Raw genomic sequence first — 26,399 nt, 5'->3', positions numbered from 1 at the left:
CCTTTGGGAATTCCTCTAACTCCATGGCTTCTTTCCTTCTCTCCCAGCCCACTGGATGTAACAGGGAGACCTTTCATATTCTGGGGCAGGCTGGGAGTCCCTCACAGACTACAAAGCAGTTGTCAGATCATGGTTAGAAGTTGGATGGAGAATACAGAATGAAGCAGTGGATCTGTCTCCAGGATTAAAAGAATCATCTGGGAAAGGTCTGGGAAGTCTATGGATGGGACCTGGTATATGCATTGGGCAACTGCCAGATTTGCCATGGACTTACTGCTAGCCAGAAAAGCAGATTCCCACCTTTACCTCATTTTCTTCACCTGAACCAGCAATGATGAGATGGAGCATATGTGTTGTGTGGAGCTGGAACAGGCTCATCCCTCCCAGGATGGGTTCTTGTACACTAGATGATGTTATCTGTGTCTCCCATGGTGGTGTGTTAGGCTGTGTGTGTCCTTATATCGGGAAACCTTTTAAGAATATTTGAAATTATATTTGCTGCATGACACCTTATTTTCTCTAAGGTTTATACAATGTACTACCGATAGGGCCTACCTATTCATAATGATGTATCACTATACTCACGTTTCAAAAGCAAAGAACTGAAACCCGTGCTGTCGGGTACTGAGCAGGTGACATACCTGCGCTGTTGCGCATGGCTAAGAGAGGAAGCGCTGTAAAATTGCAGTCCCGGGTGCGTGGAAGCTCGTTCACAGGGACCAGAAGGGGGCACAAATGCAAAAGTCACAGCACTGACAGTAGGTTCCCCGAAAATCGTCCGCAATAATGGAATTTGCTTTCCCTTAAAAACAACAGAAACACGTAACAGGTGGCAAATTAATATTAGTGGCAAAATTAATCACGAAGGGGTTTAGGAGCACCCAGGAATACCACGTGGCTGTAGGAAGTTCATTCAATGGTTTTCTGCATTGTGCTACAGGCTGTGGCAGGGATCAGAGGTGCTACTTTTCACTCAAGATTGCTAATTCAACGTGTGCCTACGCTGGGACAAGTAAAGGCCACATCGGAAGCATCAGTTTGGCATTTATTAAATTCTACATTACTGATTTTGTGACCTAGACACCTTTAAAAAGGAATTTCAGTTTGTAACTTTGCCCTACAACAGCACCACCCTAGGAGATACTCGGGCGGCGTTTAGCTATGCAGGCAGGTAACAACTCCCATAAACCTTCCATCCCTCCCCATTTTTGGCGTTGTGTTCCAGGTGCTCGGTCACATCTCACTCCCCCGGATGCCTACCGCCGTTGCCCCGCCCGCCCCGCCACTGCCGCCCGGGGGCAGCTCCCGCGCCGCCGCCGGAGCGGGGGGGGGGGGGGGGGGGGGGGCAGGGCCGCGGGCGCGCCCGCGCCAGCCGACCAATGGCAGCCTCCAACACGTAGGCCTGGCCCGCGCGGGCTGGCCCTGGCCAATAGGCGCGCCCCATGCAAAACAGCGCGCCGCGGGACGGCGATCATAGGCTCCGCCGCAAGGGCGGCGGCGCGCGCGGGGCCGCTGCGGGGGGCTGGCGACGCCGCCGCCGTAACCGGCAGGGCGGGGGCCGCTGAGCCCTGTGTCCCCCCTCCCCGCTTCTTCGGTACGCGGCGTCTGCCGGCTCATTTCACGGGAGCGGGCAGAGGCGGGGTGGAGTGGGGGAGAACACGAACTACCGACGTGCCGTTTCGCTAACTCATTCATTAACGGAGCCCCCACACTCCTGCAGACGTGTCCCGTCCCGTCCCGACGGCCGCAGCCCTCCCGCTTCTGGGGCGAGGGCAGGGCCGCACCCTCCCCGCCAGCGCGGGACCCGCCGCCCCTGTGACCAGACCCGCGAACGGGGACGAGCCGCTGAGCCCGCGCCACCGGCGCCGCGGGCTGCAGCCGCGGGGAGGGGCGGGCTCGGGGCCCGGGCGGGCGCTACCAGCGCCGGGGCTTGGGCCACGCGTGTGTTCCGCCACGCCGGCGCGTCCCGCGGCCTCTCCGCACCCCCAGCGCCGCGCGAGTGGGCGCGCTGGTGCGTTACCGGCTGCTCACGGTGATACCGCGACCTCCGGGGGGGGTGGGGGGTGAGGCTGGCTCCCCCGTGCGTGCTGCCGGCGGGGCGGGGCGGCCCGGCCGCGCTCCCTCCGCCCGCAGCCCCAGACGTCGGCGGGACGGTTGGGGTCCGACCCCCACCCCCACCCCCGCGCGCGAGGAATCTCCCCACGCGCGTCCCTGGGGGCGGTGGGCGCGCATGCGCGGGGGCCCAGCGCGGGCCGGCGGAGCGGCGGCGGCGGCCGGAGAATGTCGGGCGCGCGGGGCGGTGGGCGCGTGGCCCCTCCCCTCAGCGGGCGCGCGGCAGCCGCAGCGGCGGTGGCGGGAGGGGGGGGGGCAGGAGGAGGAGGAGGAGGCGGCGGCGGCGGCGAGGAGGCGGCGCCTGTGTCGGCGCTGGAGGTTGTGTCCTTCCTGGGGAAGCTGCTGTGCGCAGTCGCGGCGCTGAAGGCGGCTCTGTACCTGCTCCGCAGAGTGTGTCTAGCGATGGCCTGGAAGTCGGGAGGCGCCAGCCACTCCGAGCTCATCCACAACCTCCGCAGTGAGTCCGGGGCGGGGGGCGCCGGCCGGCGGGACCCCTCCCCGCCTCCGCCGCGGGGGTGACCGTTACCGGCCGCACGCACTTCGCATTCCCGCGGCGCCCGCCCCGCCGCCAACTGTCAAGGAGCCGCGCCGGCGGGGGGAGGAGGCGAAGGCGGCGCCCAGCCGGGGGGTGTGTGTCTGGGTGTCCGTTCGGGTCCCTCCCGGGAGGGCGCGGCGAGCGGCGCCGCCGCCGTCCCGCAGCCGGGCGGAGGGCGGCGGCCGCTGGCGCAGGGCGGGCCCGGGCTGTTGTTGCGGGAGGCGATGCGGCGGGAGGGGCGGCGCCGATGGCGGTCCCGAAGGGGAAGCGCTCTGCGGCGGCTGTTGTCAGCCGGCCGCCTCCCCGCCCCCCTCCCCGGCCCCGTTCCCGCCGCCTCGTCTCCGTCTTGCTCGTCGCGCTCTTGTGCGAGCTGAGGCGGGGCCGCGGCGGCAGCTCCCAGGGCCCGGGATCCTCCGCACGCACCGGGCTCGGCGGCCCGCGGGCTTCGCTCCGGCCGCCTCTGCCGCTCAGCCCGGCCGGCGGGCGGTGGGGAGCGGCGGCCCGGCGCAGGGCGGGCAGCGGCCGTCCTTCGGTCCTTCAGGCCCCGGCTAAAGGCAGGGGGAGCTTGCCCGGGTTTGGGAAAGGCGCCGAAGAGGCCGGGGTTGTTTTTGTTGGGTGAAAGGGGCCTGTGGCAGCAGTGACCCGCTCGCGAGGTCCGAAATGCTCGCTTTTGGCCCCCGCCCCGAATTGCTCCTTTCGAAGAGGTGGGCTAGGATCGCGGGGAGGGGAGAGGAGATAAGCGGAGCTGCCGAGGTGACGGACTCCTGCTGTTGCCGAGCTTTCCGGTGACTGCCGGGGCCTTGGCGTTCCTTGCCCTTACCGGAGGTTTGTGCCGTCCCCCAGCTGAACGTGGAAGGTGTTGGGCGGGTGCTCTCCACAGCTGTTCTTCAGGACATCCTGAAGTCTGCAGGGACGCTTACATGTGATCCGGGCTGAGAGGACAGGGTGATAACACCGTCTCTATTCAGAGCTTCCATTTTTCATATTAGCCTCAGATTAATCTCTGTTAGATACACTTGTAGTCTCTCTGCTTTACTCCCGGTCTTTCCCTTCCTCTCTCTCCTCAAGTCTGTGTCTTAGACATAAAAAGATGTAGATTTGGAGCCTGCGTTATGGCAGTTGTCTCCTATTTTAGTGATGCTGCCAGACCACGGACAGCTTCACCTGTTTGGCCTCCTCATTATTTTGGAGACATGGGAGAACTATCCTTGTTGTTTTCTCCAGTCTGTCTGTGTTAGATCCTCCGATCCTGTGGTCTTTTCCAGTATTTTCTTTTGCCACTCTTTTGAGAACTCTTCCATCCAGTAGAGCAATGTATGCTGAAGTGACTTTTCAGTTTCACTGTAAAAACTGCTTGTTTAACAAATAATAACTTCTCTAGTTACCAGAGTTGCAGTGCATTTTTTTGTTTTGTTTTGCAGCTGTAAGGGCTAGAAGTACTGTTTTAGTGAAATTCTGTTCCCTTACACAGCAGGGGAAAACTTTCTGACGTAAATATGAATGTCAAGCTCCAAAATGTATCCAAAAAGTGATTACTGCCAGAATTGTCTGTGGCTCCGAGAACCTGAAGGCAAAACTGATTTCTTTGTTGAAGAAAACAATGACAGCATTTTTCAACACATGGAAACTGTTTAGGGCTTTGCAAATAATAATAATGAAAAAGCTAAAAACCATTATAGTTAGTACACAGCATTAGTAGTATAGGAAGAGGAAAGTAAACTAGAAGTGTTTAATACTGTAATCTCAAAATATGCAGTGATGGTAATTACCTGGAAAATTACAGTCTGTAATTTCCCCCTCTCTGTTTTGCATATGCATGCCAAAATATTTTGAGAGGTGTTAAATAGTGGATTGGAAATAAAATGTTGCAGAGGCACAGAGGCTTTTGATCTTGCAGCAACGTTGTATTGTTGACCTCAGTGGGACTCCAGTGATGGCATTGGGCTTTATTGGTGCAGAGCAGTTGCAGGATTAAGGACGTAACTTTTAAGTAAGAGTTCTTCAGGTAAGATGATGCCTTGTTGTTAAGGTTGGGAACAAGTTTTAGCAGAAAGTACCCTTTAATATGGTATATAATCCTCTCAGATATGTTTTTAACAAACTTAGAAATAATTGGTTACAGAAAGACTAAAATGTTCTAGAGAATTCCTTTTCAGTAGTAGATCCCTCAATGTATTTTTTTTCTTTAAAAACAGCTAAGTAGCATAGCATTTCTAGCATTATTATGCTAGAAGTAAGAATGCAAGGCAGATGAGGTTAATTTGATGTTGTCTGAGTGTTTATCTTGTGTTTAACTTAGTAACTGTGTCTTTTAGTGTGTAATTTGCATAACTTAAAATAAAGGAAATAATGCAGGTTGTAGTGACACACTATGTTTTCTTCTGCAGCAAAGCCTGGCTGAGAGATTCTTGTTCCTGCCCTTACACCACAAGTCTTCTCTTTGCTGTGCTTATAGAACTGCTTGTGAGGGAAGCTGTGTTGTAAGACTGGGTCACTTTCTCATTACTCCCCTTGTGAAACATCCAGTCTTAAACTCTTCAATATTTGTAAGCTGTTGTGCTATTATGGTTAGAGAAGCAGTGAACTTTGTTATGGGTATAAGTGGGCTAGGGAGAATGGGAACTTCTTAAACTGGTTTTGCTTGCAAAGAAAAACATCAGTGGAAAACTGTAGGGTACATGTTCTTTTCCTTTAAAACAGCTATAAAGATTATTCTTCATTATAAGTTGTTATCAACAGTTACTAATGCTTCTTTTTTGTGGCAATAAAGTGCTCTGATTTCATGAAACTATATTAACATATGCTCATCTCTCATTTCACTGTTGCCTTAAGTATAGAATTAACTTTCCTGTAATGGTAATGATCATTGTGTTAGAGCAGTGGTAAGTGCTTTTATGTATTTGCATGTGGATTTTAGGCAAGTATTCTTTACAAGCCTTATCTTTACTTTCATGTCTTAAAAGGGACAAACTAATGAAGAGGGCCCTGGAACTCTGCATATTTTTCAGTGCATACTTAGAGACAAGTGACTGAAGAACATTGCGTGACTTTTTGTTGTTTTGATTTTTTAGCTTCTTGTTGCACTGTAAACGCATTCTTGCACTATTGAGACATCATAGATGCACAATTTGCGACATACACAAAATAAACTTGCTTAAAATGCACTCTTTTCTTCACAACATAAATGCTGTCCTTGAACATGCTGTTTCAACGAGGTGTTCAGCTGCTTTGTTTTCCCGTGATTCTCGAAACTACTTCTCATTTTAAAAAATACTTTTTTTTTTCTCTGAATGTTTGATTATTCCAGCATTAGAGCTATTGAAACGATTACTCTGTAAAGGTGAAAAATATTTTTTAAATCTTTGTTTCTTCCTAACTGAAAATAGTTGAACACGTGCCTTCAAACTTGAGCAAACTTTCCCCTTAAAATATTTAAATGAAGATATTTTAGCAGGCAACACTTCTAGGCAACTATCTAAATGCAAGTTAATGTAGGGTTAGAAATCATTCTAAACATAGAAATAATTGACTGTGTTTAAATACATAACTCTGGAGTTTCTGTTTGGTAAGTACCTACCATATAGGGATGCTGAGAACGCAGGAAAAGACTGGGTAATTGGTGACTTATTTACTGTTATCTCGCTTGGTTGAAGATCTTTCGATTCTAAATCTTCATCTTTTTCTCCCCTCTCTTTATTTTCAGTTATCTACTGTTCTCTCATCTCACTATTGGGTCATTTTGATCTCCTTCTGTCTTTCATACTTGGGCTCTTGCCAAGTCCTGTTACTTTACACGCCAACATCTTGGAAATCAGCTTTTTGTCCCCACCTGCAGAACTGAAAAATTGGTCCCTGTCCAATTCACAATCCATCAAAGTTAATTAAGTCTCCTTATCGCACCTCTCTTTCTCTCCTCCAATCAATGTGGTATGCTGCCATATGACAGTCTGTCTTTGCTTATTTCTCTGATCATGTTGTGTCAATGGTGTTATAACCATATATACATGGCTTTTGAATCCATGTTCCCAGGTGAAAGTGACGGTGATTTGACTGTGGCTAAAGTGCTGCATAATGTTAAACCATCTGCGGGCTTGTTTCCTGTTACACTTTTTTTCTCTTCCTCATCTAGTAAACTTGTATCACAGAAGTTAGCAACTGTCATTTATGAGATACCACAGATTCCTTAGAATTTCATGCCTCACTTGAGACCAGATTCCTAGTTTTTCAGTGTGAATGGTGTTTCAGTATATATTCAAATATTGTCAGGCTTTGCGAATTCTGTTCTTAGACGTGCTGAAGATATTTCTCCGAGTGTTTTATTATTTAGATGTTAAATAATAAAAAATGACATCTTGGCAAGTTTCATCATGGTGAAGGCTTATCTACAGTGAACCTTTGTTGCAGGTTTCTGATTTATGAGGACAAATCTCTTTGGGAACTGCTGTGAATGTGAAGGCATTGAATATGGCATGGCTAAGCCTAAGCTAGGTTCAGCAAGAACTAAACATTGTTTTTGTGTTGTTTTTTTCCCCTGCCATGTAATTTCACTTGGCTTATCTAAATCTCTTCTACATCTGTCTAATTTTGCTCAAGGAAGAGTAAAATGACTTGGATGAACGTGAAGAAGGGAAATAGCAATGGAAAATTAGACCAATGAAACCCACTTAACCCAAATTTAATATCTCCACTATACAAGCAGTTATGCTGCCTGTTGTGTGCATTCAGTGAGCGCACCTCCTTCAACACGTATGTTGTATTGAGGCTTCAGTGATTAAGCGTTGTAACTCATGGCTGGGTAGTAAAACAGTTGAAAATTGAACTATTTTTTAAAATTAAAAATTAACATCTCCACTGATATAGTAGTTTAAGAATATCTAAAATGTCTTAAATTTACTTAATGTCTCAGGTGGCATAGAGTTGAAATTTGTGATGGTATTTTTTGGAGTGTTGAAATTTTTTTCAAATTTTGTTAGCAAGTAATTAGAATAATTGCCTAAAAGAGTTGCCATAAAACTTTTTTTTTATTAGCGATTTAAGTATTTATTAGCAATTTGCCCATGTCACTGAAATGTTTTGAAGGAATTTCTACACCCTTGAACTTCTACGAGGCAGGCCTTCAAGTAATTTAAAACAACACCTGAGAAAATACGAAATGTTAAAAGAAAGGAAAAATAAAATGTGATTAATGTTTTTATAGTTATCTGTCTGTAAATTAGGATTGTATTCTTAACTGGTTCTTTGTTGTTGGCATTTCTTTTTCCCCCCTTGATGTAATGTTAAAAACATACCCATTTTTTCCCACAACCCCAAAATTCGGTGCAACAAAGTCTAAGTTCTCAGTCACCCAAGAAAAAAAAAGAGAGCATGTTTTTGGCTGCTTAGTTATGTCACAACACTTTATAATCAGTCATTTATTTTAAAAAGGTTTAGTTCTTTTGCTTGATTGAAGAATTTTATTTAATTTTGGTTTTGTCTCTGGATTTAATGGCATAATACTGTTTTTTCTGGTAGTCTGAAGCTGCCTAATAATCCATAGTAAAATGAAAATAATTTTGATGATCTGTCCATTACAGGTGATTACCGTTGCTTGTAGACATGTTAAAAAGGGAGAATCTCTTACATTTTAGTTTCAATATAACTCCTAGCTTTTCTTTTAATGCCACTATTTCTATCATCCTGATGTAGTATCAAGAGCCCACTAAGAGCTGTTAGTAAGCTTGGAAAGAAATGCATAATGTTTTGAATGATTGTTTCTGTGAATCTAATACGTCAAAGTCATGTTTGTTAGTGTTGTTAAAACACTGTAAGTAAAAAATTTTTCTTAAGACTGTTACAAGATGAGGTTCATTTTATTAATGTTTTAAATTTTCATTTAAATTACTGAATTTTGGCAAAAATGGAGTAAGCTCTTTCAGAGCTTCAGACCAGTAAATTTTTGGAATGTTATCTCTCCTGGACTGGTTGACTTGTGAGTTAGTTTTAAGACTTCAGAATCTGAATACTGCAGCATTGGACTTGAGCACAAAATAGTTTTAAATGCTTGCACTGTTGAAATCTGAGAGATGGTCAGACAAATATAACTTGAGAAATTCTTGCTTATTTCTGCTAGTATGACAGCTTTGTGTCATTTTGTCACAAGTCGGTATGATGTTTCGCTGCTCTTTTGATCTTCCTCAGCTTTTGTGTAGTATTAGTACCTGTTTTAATGAAATCACATTCATAATAACAGACTGTTTACGTGGTCTGGCTGCTGCTTTTGACAGCATTGGCTTTTCTGAAAACAGGTCAGCAAAGTAGTTGCATGGAATCTGCTCAGTACAGTGTAAGATGTGCAGCATTTGCCTTTCTTTAAAGATCTGCTTAAAGCTATTGAAGTAGTCTTGCCTTGAGCCTTACTGTGAGGAGAGTTCCTTATCTACCTGTCCCATCCAGCTAAGTTTATCTTAACGTCTGAAACAGTTTTTAGTTATTACTCATGGTTATTGCTGCTTTGTATTGAACTCTTAAGTTTTGACATTCCATGTGCTTTGTAAGTTAAGTTCAGCCTTCACAAACAGAGGGGTCAAGGTGTGCACAGAGGTGAAGACTCTCTCATCTGCACATAGGCATTAAAGTTTATTGAGAAGTACAGTTCTGTGTTCTCACAGGCTGAATACAACCTTGAAGTCACTTTCTTCTTTCTTGTACTCCCAAAAGTTTCTTCACTCAGCTGCTGATACAGATTTAGACGAAATCAGCATAACGATTTCGATAAATGTGAGTACGTTATGGATGGCTTTTGTGATAAAGATATGTACTGTAGGACTACGAGCAAGGAGCTATCATGTCTTTCTCCATCCCCAGTGAAGAAAATGGTTAATACCAACTTTGCAACATTGGTCTACAGTATGATGGAGCAATACAGCTGTGGTTAAATATGTCTAAATTAGTTATCTGCAGACTTTCAGATTCATGAAAATGAATAGAGAGCTCTTATCCATTATACCAAAATGGACAGGTTGTTTTTGAAGGTGATCGTTATTAAATAGGGAGTACTTCCATAAAGTAGAAGTGAAATTTTGGAGGGTAAGTTTGTATTTAACTGAATCTTGAGTCTGTAAACTAGTTTGTGTTGAACCTAGCTTTTGGTTCTCATGTGGTTTTACCTCTGCATGTTTTGACTAGCATTTAGATGCTAATTTACTATTATTTTTAAAATTATTTGATTTTATTTTTAATTTCTGCCTCTTTGGGATTTTCATGGGATTTGATCTTTGTGTTTAATTTCTGGACTTTAAGATTAGTTCTAATGGACCGTTGTTTTCCTCAGTCTTTCTGTTGTTGTGTTGCCGAATGACAGACTCAACTGATTCCTTCCAGTTAGCTGTATGGAACATTCTGTTTGAGTAATGTATTATTGTGAATCCAAATCCTAGTGATAACAGACGTGCAGCTGAATGTTTGAGGCAGATACTCCTCAATTATCGGCAAAGCACAAGAGTTTGTATGTATGAGCTGTTTAAAAAACACTTGTTTGCAAACACCTACTTTCAGTTTCTTTAGCACAAAGAGCTTTGTATGTTTTTGGGTCAGTGTCCTTTATTGGATCTTGGGATGCTGATCCATCACTTCTTGTTCAAAGTGCTTTCTTTGTGTTGATGATTTATAGTAAAACCTTCCTATGCTCATTACTTAAATAAAATGGTATTAACTGAATTGCTTTCTTTACCATCTTTTTTCCTTCCTCTCCCTACACAAAAAGACCCTGGCCTTAAAAACAGTAGTTGATCAGTCGCTTAAAACCAACTAGCTTCATATTGCTTGAAAATGAAGATGTGGTTCGGCTCCAGCCCACTTTCCTCTTGAAAGTTGCTAGCTGGTTTGCGTGGGTCAGATGGAGGCATCTGGAAACTGTTATTTGTCATTTGAGTAATTTTAACCCACTTGATTTCATCTTGTGTAATATAGAGCTGTAGGTGCTTTGCATCATGCTTTAAGATTTCTATGATTTAAAAATATCACTGTTTTGCTGAAAAGTCATCTTCATAAGCAAAGTACTCTGCAGTGGTTATGGAGAGCGTAATCTGGGGAGAAGCTGAACCATGTGGATGCTGAAATAGTCCCACTGTAGATGGTTTTGGGATCTGTGTGAGCATTTTGTTTATGTAAAGCCAGCAAGAGGAGGTGTTTGAGTAGCTGTTTATAGTTTGTATAGTAAGCTTGTGTGCTGGATTTTATCATGTGGTTATGAGACATTCTTTTTCTGATCTGGAAGCTAGTGTTGGTGTAGATGTTGATTGCTAGTATTCTGTGGTTTGGTTGGAAACTTGTTTGTCAACAGTCAGGATACCATCAGTGATGTAAGCAGTTCTTTGAAAGATAAGCACTTCAGTAAGGCATTTGTTGCTAAATTAAAAGATAGGTTGTTTACTTGTTGAAAGTCCATGGTGTCTTTTCAGACTTTAGCTCTTTTTTTCTTGCTCTCTGACAGCCAACTGCCCAGTTTCCCAGGTTACATTCAACAGTGGTATATTTCCACCTTCAAATCCAAAGAGCTCTGTGAGCTCTTTTCCTGTTTTCATGGTGTTATTTGTGGAAAAGAAGCAGACCAGAGTGAGTTTTCAAAACATGCTCCAATTATGTCAAGTTGTCATTGCCGCAGCCTCTGCACAGAGCAACTCTTGAACTCTGCAGGCCGTGCTCCACTCTTAAGTGGTTACTTTGAGGCTTCAGCCCTTAGAGGCTTAGGAGTTGTGCTAATATAACTCTAATAAACAGAGTTTACTTTTGATTTTAAGCTGTAAACTGGTTTGTTTGTGTATTAGCCTTTACTTGTAGACACTTTAGTATTTGATTTGTTTGCAGTACTGATTATCAGTCTTGAAACCCAGCAGTCTCCTCAAGGAGAGTCTTCTGTGCACATTTTCATTGGAAAGGATAATCAACCTATATGTATTTAATTGTGAATTATTTTCCTGCAAAATATAACTTCCATTTAAGATTTAGAAAATGTTTAGCATTGCCATTTTATTAATAAATAATTTACTGTTGTCTTGTTTCTTTGGCACTTAGAGATGGCATGAATGTAGAGCGTCTTCTTTGCAATATAAACTTTTATTTACTGGCTCTTTTAGGGGATATACTTGTTTTCTGGTCTTAAGTCAGAATCTGATAGAGATTTGTTCCGGACAGAATTAAGATCCTGGCAGTTGATCACCTTGGGACTGACTACAGCAGGAAGGAAAGGACTTCCATGGGAGTTCAGTACCTTGCAGTTGCTATGTTTCTCTCTATTCAACCATGAGACTAAGAAAAATTCTTTTTGTTATCAACACAGAAAAAATTACTACAAAGTCAATATTGACTTTACTGTTTCAGGCTTGATTGCTTTTCTTAAATCCTACCTAAAATTTGTTGTTGTCTGCATTGTATAATAAGCAAATTTGAAAAGCAGACTTAATCTATAAGGGGATAATGTGATGCCCTGTAATTCCACGTTCATAGCTGAGAGGGTGTATTTTTTATGAAGAGGGAGCATTATTCAATAAATAAAGTACATGGCCGAGACATGAGATCCAGCTTCTTTCACTGGTTCTGCTGGGAACTCTGAGCATGGGTAACTTGCTTAACTTCTTATTTACTGATGAAAAAGATTACATTAATCAAAGACAGTCTAACAGTCAACAAATCTCATGAATGTTTGCTGAATGAAAGCATCCTGAATGTTCAGGATTTGTAGACTATTAGTAACTACTGTTTTCAATTTTTTTTTTTGTCATTTGCCTGTCAGTGTAAGCATCACACTTGATAAAGTTATATGTACTTCAGCTGCAACTAAGTTTTGTACTTTGTTTTGCACAGACATCTATAGACATTCTCTGCCACAGAGCTCTTATACTCTGATTACCCATTCTTCCCCAACTTGTTTAAAACGTATAAGTAATAGAATGGAGGCAAAATAAAATTTATAAATGCTGAGGTGCAGAAAGACTATGGGAATAGGTGAGAGAGGTGGCAGGCATGGAGTTTTGTAAAAAGGGCAAACAGATTATGGGTAATGTGAAAGAAGAGGTTTGAAAGAAGCCTGCAGTCACAGCAGTCCAGAGGAGGTTCCCTGAAAACTAGAGGAGGTTCTCGGCCATACCAGAGGGTGCTGCAGTTGCTCTTTCAAGCTGGAGGCTTGATTTCTGTATTCTCTGCATGGTTTTTTTCCCCCAAGACAAGAGGAAAGAGCAGATGGCTACCTATAGCTTCTAGAATGTATGCATCTATCTTCACAATACACAATCTCAAGGAATAAATCGCTATTTCAGATCTTTCTCGAGTGCTTTTCAGCTGCTGCTTTTTGACCTTCTTTCTGCCCCCCAGAACCTTTCTGTTTTTACTCCTGTTATAATCAGCTTTGCTTATTCTCCTGTCTCTAAGTGCATTTATTTTAGAGATACTAATTTCTTGGTGATACCTAATGAGAATCTAACAGTAAGATACTTTGTTTCTATGCTTTGTTCACAGAACTGATATAAAACTAATTCCAAGTGGTCGGGGAAAACGAATTTTTTTTTTCCTGCTATCTTATATTGTCAGTGCCAGTGTGTTAAAGGATTGATTTATTTGTTTTCTTTTGGGGTACAATTTTGCTCAGTAAGTAAACTTACAAACTGCTGCAAATGCCTGCTGTCTCAGATTTTAAAACTTGCATTGAAATGAGGAGTTTCCTCTAACTGAAGCTGTAGTATACAATTCTAAATGAAGTCAAAGCACAGGATATGTGTATTGTGTGTAGTCTGTGAGAGGAGTATGTGCTTTTCCTGGAATTTATCAGATATAGAAATAATTCTAAAAAAGAATATTTTTTTTTTAAAAGCATTATTCTTTTCCTTAATAACTTGGTAGTGTATTCCTACTGCAGTTCTACTTGAGACTTTGTCTTCAGACCAAAAAGCAAAATTACTTGGGGAGTTGTTTTGTTCTCTGTGTTATATAGGATAATTAAACCCTGAACACGGGTAGATAAGAAGAACCAAGAGAAAACCCCATGATTGATAAGGGTAGTTGAGAGCACACTGTAAACAGCCAGGGAAGCCTCTGCAGAAGTTAGCCTGGGCCTGGGCACAGGTGTGTTAGTATTGGTAGTACTTGGAAAAAAAAACCCACTGATGCAACTTCAGTTAGGACAATCTTACAGAAGCTCCTTAATCTGATTTTTATGTTACTACATTTTGGATTAGGTTTTAAAGGTGCTCAAATTATCTATTTTTTTCCTTTTAAGTGTAATTTTCCAAATAATCTTCCTTAGTTCAGTGAAGCAATCCATTGTTGAAATTTCAGCTGTTTATAGTTTATATTGTGTCTTTTAATGCAAGTGATTAATTTCTTCCATTTGTTTTCTGAAGTTTTCTGTTACTCATAAATGTCTCTTCAGAACTTTAAAAAAAGAATTATCAGTGTTTAAAAAAGCTTCAATAACATTGCAAGGGAAAATGGCTGCACTGCACAGTGCTTCTGACATTTTCCATGCATGTGCGCTTACATTTTATTTTGAAAAGTGAACAAAGATTCAAAGTGCTTGATATAAAAACTCTTTGGCCTCAGTCTGCCCCAGCATAAGAATTCTGATTCTGTAGGAGTTTCTTTACAAAATGATTTTTTTCTTTTGCCAACACAAAAGAGAAACAGATCTTGAAAATAAAACACTGAGCAAGGATGCTGCAGCTTCACATTTTTAACCTGTTTTTGTATATTTTTCAATAATTACTCACTTATAGCTTCTCAGAAATATGAAGTATATCTCGTTTGGTGTGTAGTAACATCAGTTTCTTACTGACTGTGTTTTCAGGAATATCAAAGGTATGCATGAAGTTGAGTTTTTCTAAGGGCTAGATCTTTGCAAATGGTCTCTACAGTTGTTTCAGAAGAGCATCTGTAACTGCTGGGAAAGTCTTGTTCAAACTTCACTGGCTTAAGCGTTGTTTGACCTATGGACCACAGCTTAAATTCTAGTATGATGAGGGTTAGAGAGGGTAAGGTAACATGATTTCTTGCAATATTGGGAATATATTAATGTATTTCACCTGCTCTTGCACCGCAGAAGAGAATGCCTTCAACTTTATTCATTTATTTGTTTATAGAAAATGGAATAATCAAATCAGACAAGGTATTTGAAGTAATGCTGGCTACAGACCGTTGCCACTATGCAAAATACAACCCTTATATGGATTCTCCACAGTCTATAGGTAAGAGGATCTTGTAAAAATGATTGTTCTGATTTGTATAACTGTGACTGCCTTTGTCATACATATGTTAAAAATGTGAACATATTTTTTTAAAATTTGGAACCTTGTTTAGTTCTTTATCAGTTTATTCAATACCTTTTAACTAAGTTTCAGTTTGTTACGGAATGCAACTGGCATAATTGGATACATCAAGCAGATAGATGCTCTTTAGTCAATATGTGCAAATATGTTTTTATTTTTTAAACCACAGCAATTTGTGGTGGTGCAGCTGATGTTTAAATACTTTAAAAAATAATTTGTATCCATTTCATCAGAAACAGTCTCTCTCTTTGCAGAAATGATTCAGTTGAGATCAATACAAAGTTTCTTAAACCTTTACATGAGATTTTTGTAATATGAAAATAGGCTTTAAATGGGAAGATATACTGATAGGACAGTTGTTTTCCATCCAGATCCCAGTTTTATCTTTCCAAGACAGGAGAATGAATTATGCAAATGTACTAAATTTGTTGTTGTTGCTTTAGTGGGTGGTAAGAACTGTGAATTGTAATGGGAATTTATTATTTGTATAGAAAAGTTCTTGATTTTTTTTTTTCTTTAATACTGGTGAAAATTACGAATTGTGTTAGGGTTTTATTAGTTATATAGGCAAATTCAGAAATCTCTTAAGATACTTGCATACTTCTCAGAAACAAATATAGGTGAGTGTTTCTCCATGTTTTCTCATACGTGAGTGCTGTTTGCAAAATAGATGAGGTTATTGTCTCTAGAAGTTGTATGGTTCCCACCACATCAAACTCAAACTAACAAATTTAGGTTTTTACATAGGGACTGAGTGAAAAAGGCATTAAGTTATTCTGGGAGACATTACTCTTTATGTTCTTGATCAAGCTAAGGGATGACATTACTCTTCACTACTTGATCAAGCTAAGGCAATATAGTGACAAAATGGAGATTGTAACTGAGATCAAGGATAGAACCCTTTTTCTTTTTTTTTTTTTTTTTTCCTTCCTGTCCACAGTTGACATGGCATAGCTTTTAGATGATTTACTTTAGCTCACTTCTGAAGTAGACTACCTATGTAACTGGGGGTGTGTGTGTCTGTAGTGCCCTGAATGAGAGTGACAATTAAGGTATTGCATTTTACAGCCAAGGTAATAAAGATCGTAAGATCGTCTGATCAACATGTTCTTCCGTTCTCTTCTTTTACAGGTTTCCAAGCAACAATCAGTGCTCCCCATATGGTAAGCTTTAAACTTATGTGATTAGTATAGGTGACTTTATAAACATCCAAATGCTTTTGAAATAAAAATCCTAGCAAATTTAATGAACAGTTGATGCAGTGATGCTGTTGTGAACTGTCTAGTGGGAGGGCACAGAGAAGATGGAGATGCACAGTGATAGGATGAGGGGCAGTGGACAAAAATGCAATGTGGGAAATTCTGATTAGTTTCTAGGCTGAAAAAAATGTCCCATTGAGGGTAGTTAAGCACTGGAACAGGCTTTGCAGATTGTGGAAATTCTGTTCTCGGATATTCAAAGAAGCTGACTGGACAGGGCTCTCAGCAGCCTAATTTAAATTGAGCCCATGTTGAAAGAGGATTGGACCATAGGATTTCCAGAGATCTTTTCCAACCTAAATTACTCTGACTCTGTAACTTAAATATAAGAATTCAGGAGTTGATAACAGTGATTTCTATGGTGTGGTATTGCTGTAATGCCTTTAATTCTTTGGGCAGGAAAAAAACCCCCAACATTGTACTGAGATGCAGGTTTTTTGCCAAGTGGTTTGAGAGTAGGGCATCCATGACTGAGCATTAAGAGGGGATTTCAGTATATAGATCTAGCACGGACATAATTTTTCTGTGTTTCTTTATTTGAGATGAAGGATGAATAGAAACATAACTTTTGTCCTTGCAGTGTTTGGAAAGTGTGAAAACATAGTAAAAGTCTGCTTCTCTTGTCTAAAAACTACCTAGTTGGGTTAGAATTTACTTAGATATCAATATAAAAAACCCCAGGAATTTTCTATAGAAATGTAATGATTTTGTTCAAGGAAAGAGATGAAGTAGTACTGTGGCTAAGGGAGAAAATAAGAATTATGTTTTCATAATTTTAACTCACCTAAGTCATTATCTTTGAATTATCATATGCTTAGCACTAGTAGTTTGTGAAGTGTTAGAGCAAAAAGGAAATATATCCTCTAAGCAAATGTTAACAATAAATGTTCTAACTATTTCTGTTTTCTGGGTGTGATGGATTAAACCATAAGATTGTGGTAATGGCTATCTCTGAAACATTAAAGAATTATTTTTTTAGTGTGCAGTCTAAGCCTAGTTGGTGTAGTGATCCACCATGTAGGAAAGCAAAACTCATGAAGTATGTCTGTAGACTACTGCATTTCATAGATGAGCCTGGCTATCTGCCCTTTAAAAAGACAACTTCTTTTTCCTACTCTTTGATTCAGCAAATGTGCAGGTAATACAAGGGGTAGTTTTAATAGCTGTTTTCCTTGTTGTTCCAGAGCTGCCTTCTTCCTAGCTAGCCTCTGTCCCAGCTTATTTCAATATATATATAGCGTAATGATAAGCTAAATTCTTTATGGGCCATATACTGCTGGAACAGTAAGAGCTACCAGACCTGAAGATGATTAAATTGATTTATGGTGTCACTTCCGATAATTATATATAATCTGAGTGTGTGCTAGAAGCTTGAATGGTCAGATAAGTTTATATCTATATATACTAAAAAACGTATATATATACACACACACAATTTGTTGAAGTCAATTAAATACCAAAGACTGTATCATGTAGTTAACTCCCCCCCCCCCCCCCCACTTTTTTTGTAATAGAAAATAATTCTGAAATTTCTTATATGAATCATCAGTGCATTACCCAAAATCACTGAAGAAATGAACATATATTGGGTAAAATAGACACTTAAAATATTTTGAAATTTTCTGTTTGTCATCCTCTCCTAGCACGCATATGCTCTTGAACTTCTGTCTGATCAGTTACATGAAGGAGCCAAAGCACTTGATGTAGGATCTGGAAGTGGAATCCTTACAGCATGCTTTTCACGAATGGTGAGATATTTAGTTTAACCACTTGACCGTCAGAACTGCTTGAACTGCAGCATAACTCTGAATTAAAGGGGGAAAAAAGCATCTTTTGTACAGTGGACTGATGTATCATACTGGCTGTGATTAGTACTCATTTCTTATCTTAGCCAATACTAGATGGTTGAGTTAAAGGGTCCAATAAATTGTGTGATGGGGAAGAAACTGCCTAGAAGGGGAAGGTCTTTTCCTTGATTACATTGGAGTGGTTACTTTATAGCTTGAAGGAAGGAGATGTTTGTCTTGGCCAACCCAATTTTTGTGTTATCTTGTGTAGCTATGAATGTTCTCATTGTGATCAATTGTCATGTCTTACTGCTGTGCTGAGAGCTTACTGAGACCTAAGAGAGTCCTATTTCCACAGGAAAATATATTGTATATGTGTAAATTATCTCTGAATTAAACTTCTTTTTTCTTCTTGTTACTATAGTGTGTGCGCATCAGTATAGGAATCTATTTAATTGAACTTAGATATTAATTTATATTCTTCTTACATCTTCTCCAAGTAACTTAATCTCTGGGTTGTTCAGCCTGTATGTAGGGAATTCTCCGTGGTTCTGCCCTATCTTACATCAGGAAAAAAAGATGAAAGTATTTGGTTTATGATGGCTGTAACTACAGTACTGTTAGACTAATTTAAGTAGAGGAATATAATCAGTTCTTCCTTTTCCATTCCAGGACTTAATCATTGCTTAACTAGCAGGGACCTTCATTAAACTGCCAACTAAGTAGCTTTTTTTTTTTTGTCTTTCTGAGAAGTCAGTTTGGAATATGGTTATGCATATGATAAAATCTCATATGGGTTTTTTTGCTACTTAGTTTTCTGTTTTCAAGCACTGATCTGTTGAGTCTGTGATCACTTCTGGTTTCCTGTGTTAAGAATTAGACAAGAATGTTTAGGACTGGGCAATGCATTAGCAAAAGTATTTAGGTTTTTTAAGTGCTAGCTGCAAAATTTAAAAAAAATAGTAGTTGAAATAAGTTAACCAAATTGCAGTTTAGAGGAAATCTTAAATGTCACTTATTCAACTTTCTACCTATTATTTTTGGTCTGACTTTATAGTCAATAATCAAGTGCTAGTGTGCATGGGAACTCCAATCCTATGAGTGTTAAAACTTTTGTCAGTTATGTGTATTTCTCACTAAAAACTTATGAATGCATAGAGGAATAGCCATTTTTGTTAAGACGTAAGTTGTGGTTGTGCAGTTTTTTCTTTTAAAGCAGCTATATCAGAAAAGCTGAAAACATCTGCAGAGGAGTCAGAATTACCACAAAAAGGAAATCTCTTTCCAATTTTGCTGAGGTTAATCCTGCTGTCATCTTATTGCCATATGAATGTCATGTTCCTCTTCTGAATCCTCCTTGGTGGTATGCTGTGGAATGCCTTACAGACATGTGTTTTATGAAACACTGGATAAATGCTTTTGTCCTGTTTGATAGCTTTGCTACTGTGCAATATGGATCTTGCTTCATCCACTTGAATGAATGTAGTTAAGACAGTATGTACTGCTCTTTTCCCTGTGAAGTTCTTTCTAACAGTAACCAAAGCTTGAAAGAAGTATATTACAGGGAATGATGGTAAAGTGTTCTGCTATCAAAATCTAATTGGGGATGTGCTTACTGAATCATGTGGATGTTGCTTCTCAGTGTACTTGAGATCTAGAATGAATAGCTTGCCTTTGTGGCACAGGTACCTGAGTGCACATTGATGTCATGACAACTTCTATGATGATGATCTCATTTGTGGTACTTCTGGGAAAGCTTTATGTTCACTTAAACTAGTAAAACATCTTTAAGATTTTTGTTTGGGTTTTCATGTTGAACTTCTGTGATAAGCTTATTTACATAGCATGCAAACTTAAGTTTATTTGCTTTTAAAGGTTTCTGGCAAGTTAAATTGTAGTTTTCATCCTGTAAGTACTAGAATTATGAAAAGTGGGGTATATTTTTATTCCAAACAGACCATGGAGATCCCCAAAATTATGCCATTTTTCTATTGTCTCAATTGTACACATTTCAAAGTTCCAAGGTAAATGAGGACTCAGAAATAGTGTAACGGATGGTGACATGCAGCAGGAGGTTCTCTTACTTTATATCAGGCTATTTCATGCTATGACCATTTTTCTAAATTTTAATTTCTGTGACTACACTGGATCTTTTGCGAGCTTCTGGTACGACTGACTGCCAGGCATTCCTCCAAATGGCAACCTCTGGTTGTCATAGTGAAGACTTGCCATGTGTCTTGCTCTGTTTCAAAGGCTAGGCTGGTGGTCTTCCACTTGGAAAAGAAGAGGTAACACTGCTCTTCTGATGCTTTTAACATAGGCCTTGCCCGTAATAAACCAGAAAATAATCCCCATGATATTGATAACCAGTTATTAATTTTCCATGCCTTAGCAACATTAAAAGATAAGCTATAGAGGCATAACCAATGCATTCAAATGTGTCCAAAGACAAAGTTGTGTGACACCATGGGCTGCTAGGACATACTCTGCCATTGTGTTCTTTGAGCTGGATCCTGTTAAAAATGGTCAGATTTTAAGATTTCTTTTTCTCCTCTCTCCAAAACTGGAATAATTTTTCTGGAATAAAGACACAACTCCAGAATAAATAACTGTAATGGAGAAGTTTTTGTTAGTAGGCCTCTTTTGCCCTCAGAATGCACACATCTTTTGTGACCTTTTGTGAGTTATGAGCTCTCAAAAGTTCCACTCTTCCTGTGGAAGAGAGCTGTAAATCTGAAAGTAGGTTCATGAATGCAAGGGTAGGTGGAAGATAGTTTGTCCCTGACTGTTAATTGCTGCATTTGGTTCAGAAAGAATAAGGCTCTTGACATAACTTAGACTAAAATGCGTGACTTGCTATTTTCCTTGAAGTAAGATCTTCTCTAAAGAACTTTATTCTTTAAGTAAATCTTTATTCAACATGAAAGGAGATTAGTTCTAGTCTTTGTCCTTGAAGTTGTTACTTTCTATTGCAGGTAATGCAAACACTCATGATCAAATTTCACTTCTAAAAATTCAGAGAAGAAATCTCCATTAATAGTATAACTTAACTGAATCACATATCAAAAAGATGACTGTAACAAGCATTTATAAGACTGTACTGACAAACTTTAATTACCAGTTGCTTTTAGCAGTCAGGATGTGTCATTCCAAGCAGCAGTTTTAATAACACTGGGAAAATATACTACCATTTCACTGTCTTTGTTTTTATTTTAAAGAAGTGGGCTCAGGAGATCGAAATACTCATTCTATAAATAAATCAAAACTAGCAGAAATTATTCAACTGTATATTTTTATTCCAGGTTGGTCCCAAAGGACAAGTTGTAGGAATTGATCATATCAAAGAACTAGTAGATGACTCAATAAATAATGTCAAAAAAGATGATCCCACATTGCTGTCTTCAGGAAGAGTGAAACTGATTGGTGAGCATCAGACTGATATACTTACTAATTAAACTGATATTCTTTCTAGCAGCTGGTTGAAAATGACTGGAATTGGATGTGATTAAAATTTCTAATTTAAGAAGTTAGACCAAAGAAAGAAGAGTGAAATGAAAATTTAAAAATCCAAGTCGTCTTTAGGCCTTTGAAAGCTATCATCATCACACAGTTTTGAGAAAATGACTTCTGGTAATCTTAAAGAGTATGTAATCATTCTGTTAGAGAAGCTTAACAGGGAAGTGTGTTCCGGTGTAAATACTTTACATGCTGAAGGTCTGTCATGTTAAATTTGCTATTCAAAATTGGGTTTGAATTTACAACTTTCCTTGAATAAATGTACTGTCATCTAAATTTGAGCATTTTAACAAAGCCTTCATACTTCTGTTATAGTAATTGAGAAAGCTGCACTCAGAGTCAAGTGGGAAAAGTACTAGATTGGCAGTATGCATTGCTGAAGTTTTTCACTTGTTTTTAAAATTAACAGTATTTGTATGTTAGGGAAGTAATTAATTGACACCAAACTACTTTAATTCAATCAGAGTTACTGAGAGGAAAGAATGCGAAAATTATACAAGGACAGTGAATTGTTTTAAATAATACTTTTTTGACTAAAAAGATCCTTTTTTTTTTTTTTTCTTACAAGAGCACTTGGAAAAATTATTATTATGTGATGTTTGGCTCTTACCTTAATTACCATTTTGATTCTTGGTCTGTTTTTGTAAATGAGGGACTTTTCTAAATCTTTTTCAAGCCAATCAACACATGTATTTGTACATGTGTATAAAATGGAGTGTCCCTCACTGAGAACACTTAAGCCTTAAACCTTCTTGGAAAAGAAGTTATACTGAGACTGTTGGGACTGGAGAGGAGGAGTGGGGGGATAACTTCCATTGTTGCTGTACAAGAGCAATTTGGATTTATGCTTCTGGTTATACCTGAAACAAACTCTGGTGGCCTTGGGATTCTAGAATTCTAAGTAAACATCATCATCTATATTATGTTTGACTATGTAGCAGGGTGACTAAGAGACTTCTGAATAGTTTTGTTGTGAGGTACATTCAAAACAAGTACAGATGGATGAGTAGCACTTCTGTGAATTAGGTGAAGAAGAGTGTTTCAACTGTGCTGTATTCCTGGGAGCTCTTTGATGTGAAGCTAGAATCCAGGCAGAGCTGTTTTTTAAAACCAAACAACAACCACCAAAAAAACCAAACACTCTCCTCCCCAACAAACAGACGAAAACCCAGGGTTGATTGGTGATGGGAGCTGTATGAATTAAGACTAGTTAAGTCAGTTGCTGGCTTTTCATAAGTATGATTCAAATATTCTTCATTGCTTTGTCACACCTCAGATATGCTTCTGAAATGCAGTAATGGCATCAGCATTATTTTGGGGTGTCTCAGTAATAGAACTGCACTGAGAACTTGGGAATAGGTATACGTAGGGTATGTCTATACTAGTTTGTGTGGTTTTTTGCTTTTTTTTGGGTGTAGTTTGTTTTTTGTTTTGTTTTTTCTTAAAATCAGGAGGGTGCCTTTGAGGTGAATCTCTCAACTGCTTCCACTTACCACACTTCGGCTCACATGAGAGTAGTCCTGGAGAGCACAAACTTTGATGCCTTTTGGATGAAAATAGACTGGATTATGTGCTCTGAAAAGCAACCAAATATGTTTGATATGTTAACAGATATTAAGCCAATAAGACTAGAATGAGACCAGAGCGATCATTCTGAGATGCGTATGTTGCATAGACATCAGGTTCTCAGCAAAAACTGTTTTGCTGTACAGATCTGCTTCTATTGTACTGCACTATTTGCTGATGCAGACATAGCCAGAGGGGATGAGGGTATTCTAACCACAGTTTTCTTCTGTTTCTGTGCTCATGCTACAACTATGTGAAACGGGTCTGCAGCTTGAGCACCCTGATCAGGCGATCAAGTCTAGGTTCAAAAACCGTTTTATGTCAGAAAGTCCTGACACTACTTCCCCCCTCGTCACCACCTGCCACCCACCATCGTGATTACTTCATGAACAGGCTGCATGTAACTGGAAATCTGGGTAGGATAGGTGGTGTTATTCAGGATGTAAACACAAGCTCAAAATTTGGACTGCCATTTCTCCTTGGACATTGAATAATATAATCATTTGTATCACATTGAATATATGAATGCCAACTTAACTTTTTTTTTTTTTTTAAATCTTCTGGATATCTAAAAGTGTGTTCCTGTTGTGGGCGGATATATACCCGACTGCTGTAACCAGGAGAATTTTTGTGGATGTTAAAAGGAAAGAGCCATGCTGTGCTTGATGCATATAAAGGAGCATGATGGGTTTTTTGGTGGGTGTGTGCTGATTCTGAAGATGGTAGCTTTGGTTTGGACTATTCATTCTAAGAGCAAAGGGTTTAGGTGTTTTGGGTCCTTTTCACCACTGTCAGTGAAGTGATAAGATGTGCAGAAGTTGCATTCAGACTTCTCTGGACAGTGCGTAAGGTGCATTTAAGTCTCAGGATACATGCCTTCTTCAGAAGACAACTTAGCAGTTTCTTTCACAGTTGTTTTTTCAACTTAGCAATCTTTTCTTTTGACAGCAGTACTGGAGATCGCTGTTTCTAACACCTACTGCTGCATCTTAGGGAAAGATGGTCTGTTTCCTTGTGTAACTCGCATCATTCAAAGCAGTATCTGCTGTATGAGTTAAAGAACTTGTTCTCTGTTGCCTTCTCTGATGGAACAGCAGCTTGATACAGTAACACATCACTACTTCCTCTTTAGAGGAGGTATACAGTGCTGCTAAGATAGAAGCAAATATAAATGATTTACTTGAATGCAGTGAGGTGGTTGTTCCAGCAGAACTCATTTTGGGAGAGTCAGAGAGATTAAGCCCTGGAAATACTGGAACTTTCATTACTGGCAACAGTAATAAAAGCTGACTTAGTGGAATTGGTGATTGATAGGCATGAGTTCTCTTGAAGCATTGGTAGTTCTTGTTTGGCAGCTTCTGCCTGTGGCCCTTGGTTGGAGCTTGTGCTGCTCAGAATTGATGATATGAGAAAGTAAGTCACTGAGCTTTAAGGGGCTTCTCAGCTACTGAGAAAATGTGCTCTCTTACAGCCCTTAAGCTTTGGGTGTAGAAGGTCCTTGCATGGTCTTGTTTCAGGCCCTAATATGAAAGATGACAAACTCCCCAGTTCTAATTGTTTCAAGGAGCTGTCCAGATCTTCCTGTACACTCCTAGATACTTCAAGGTGTTGTTACTGTTCAGGTGGCCCTCCCGATCACTGAGATCAAAATGAAACCTGCTGTGGCCACCATGTATTTGTCCTGCCTTGTGAGTTGTTGAAAGGCAAAAAGTTGACAAACTTGCAGCCTCTAGCAGGGGCTTAGAACTTCTTTAGACTCATTCAGCCTTTTAATTAGCCTGTGATAATAGTGATTGCACAGAAGTCAAAGCTCAGTCTGAAGACAGGAAACCCCTAACAATTACTTATGCTGAGCAGAGGACTATGTCTGTTAGTCTCCTTCCTTGATCGATTACTGGGACTTCTGCACTCAGAGTATGAACTTATGGATGGTTTAGCCTCACTTACTACTTCTGTTCCGAAGTAACTCCAGAGAGAGCTTGCCAAATTTGCTCTGAATTTTCCGTTGGTTTCCTGTAAATACTGTGGATGCCACATTCACAGCATCTTCTTTCAAAACTTAACTCGGGGTCTAGTTTAGTTTGCTACATTTCAGTGGCTTAAAACCCCCAATCTGTTCTCCTTTCATCCGGCGTAACCAGAATGGTATGAGACATCTGTGTTAGGCTGCTTTTCCATGAGTTCTCTACCAAAGCTGAAGCTGCACTGGTAGCCCTCTGAATAACTTAATTATTCCTAACATCTTCCAAGCAGCCACATGAAGCTTTAGCCATAGGTCTGACCTGGCTATCCTGTTAGTCCAGCAATTGTCTGCAGGAAGGATAGTGAGACCCATCTGCTGCCAAAGGGTGGTGCGAGGGGATTAGTGTGGTACTGCATTAATGTATGAATGTAGGTGTGGACTTCCATTCCAACAGGAAGTGCAGTTACAGGTGTGTAGTCCATGTGAATACTTGCTTTGTCTTTTCCTCACTTTTGGAGTCTTCTGGTACGTGCTTCTGAGATTTAATGCTTTAGACTTATGATTTGCATTACATTTAGGAATGGCGTGCGTGAAGGCAAGGCAAAGCAAAGTGTATGTACTAAGAGGTTAAATGAGGGGAGAAGTTACCTGCATTGAAATAGCAGTATCTTTTCTGGGTGGGCTGTGTGTCTCCAAGAACTTCCATTATAAATCCATGCTTTCTAATTTCAGGTGCTTCAGTAGTATTTCATATCTTTTGTAAGTGTGTGTATGTATGTATGAGGGTGTGTTGTTGCATCTATTTTACAATTGTGTTAGTATTTTTAAACTGACTTCCTCATGTTATTACTGCTCAGCAGAATTTTAAGTTGAAACCTGAGCATAGCTTTTTATCTACCTATAGATATGGCAGATCAGCTATTTTCTCCACTCCTTTTGAAAATGTTAAAAAAAAAAAGTGTTTTCTTGCAGTGGGAGATGGAAGAATGGGATATGCAGAAGAAGCTCCCTATGATGCGATTCATGTAGGAGCTGCAGCACCAGTTGTGCCCCAAGCAGTAAGCTTTTATGTTTTATGTGTGTGATTCAGTAATCTCTTAGCTGTAAAGAACAGTTTACATACATATATATGTAAAATACTTGATAGACTTGCACTGCTGGGAGTATCAGTGGGCAGTGTGGTATTACTGTATGATGTGGGTTTTTTGTTTCTGTTATAAATGGGTTTCCTGTTGGTTTGCAAAAGCTGTGTGTTCTAATAACTCTCCTCTCTCCTATCTCTCCTAAATAAACATATACTCTTTACACAGTAAAGCACAACCCTCTATTACAACAATGAACTGGAGCATGTTCTTTAATAAATTAATT

General features: G+C 40.4%; 1 protein-coding gene across 4 annotated transcripts in view; it reads left to right on the top strand.

Annotated features, from left to right (window-relative positions):
• Positions 1-2,239: 2,239 nt before the first annotated feature.
• PCMT1 (protein-L-isoaspartate (D-aspartate) O-methyltransferase) overlaps positions 2,240-26,399 on the top strand; it is a 35,627-nt gene continuing 11,467 nt past the window's right edge. The window contains exons 1-6 of one of the 4 annotated variants that reach the window (XM_074862873.1): positions 2,240-2,569; positions 14,755-14,859; positions 16,072-16,103; positions 17,843-17,947; positions 21,289-21,409; positions 26,004-26,089. In XM_074862873.1, coding sequence (XP_074718974.1) covers positions 2,281-2,569; positions 14,755-14,859; positions 16,072-16,103; positions 17,843-17,947; positions 21,289-21,409; positions 26,004-26,089 — 738 coding nt within the window. In that variant the 5' untranslated portion in view covers positions 2,240-2,280. Of the gene's footprint in view, positions 2,570-10,751; positions 11,240-14,754; positions 14,860-16,071; positions 16,104-17,842; positions 17,948-21,288; positions 21,410-26,003; positions 26,090-26,399 lie in introns of those variants that run through there. The other 3 variants (XM_074862874.1, XM_074862875.1, XM_074862876.1) reach the window with 3 other exon arrangements.

The sequence above is a fragment of the Strix uralensis genome, chromosome 3 (assembly GCF_047716275.1).
Source record: "Strix uralensis isolate ZFMK-TIS-50842 chromosome 3, bStrUra1, whole genome shotgun sequence".
Classification (NCBI taxonomy): Eukaryota; Metazoa; Chordata; class Aves; order Strigiformes; family Strigidae; genus Strix; species Strix uralensis.
The sequence above is the reverse complement of the archived record's forward strand: the minus strand, read 5'-3'. Positions and strand labels throughout refer to the sequence as shown.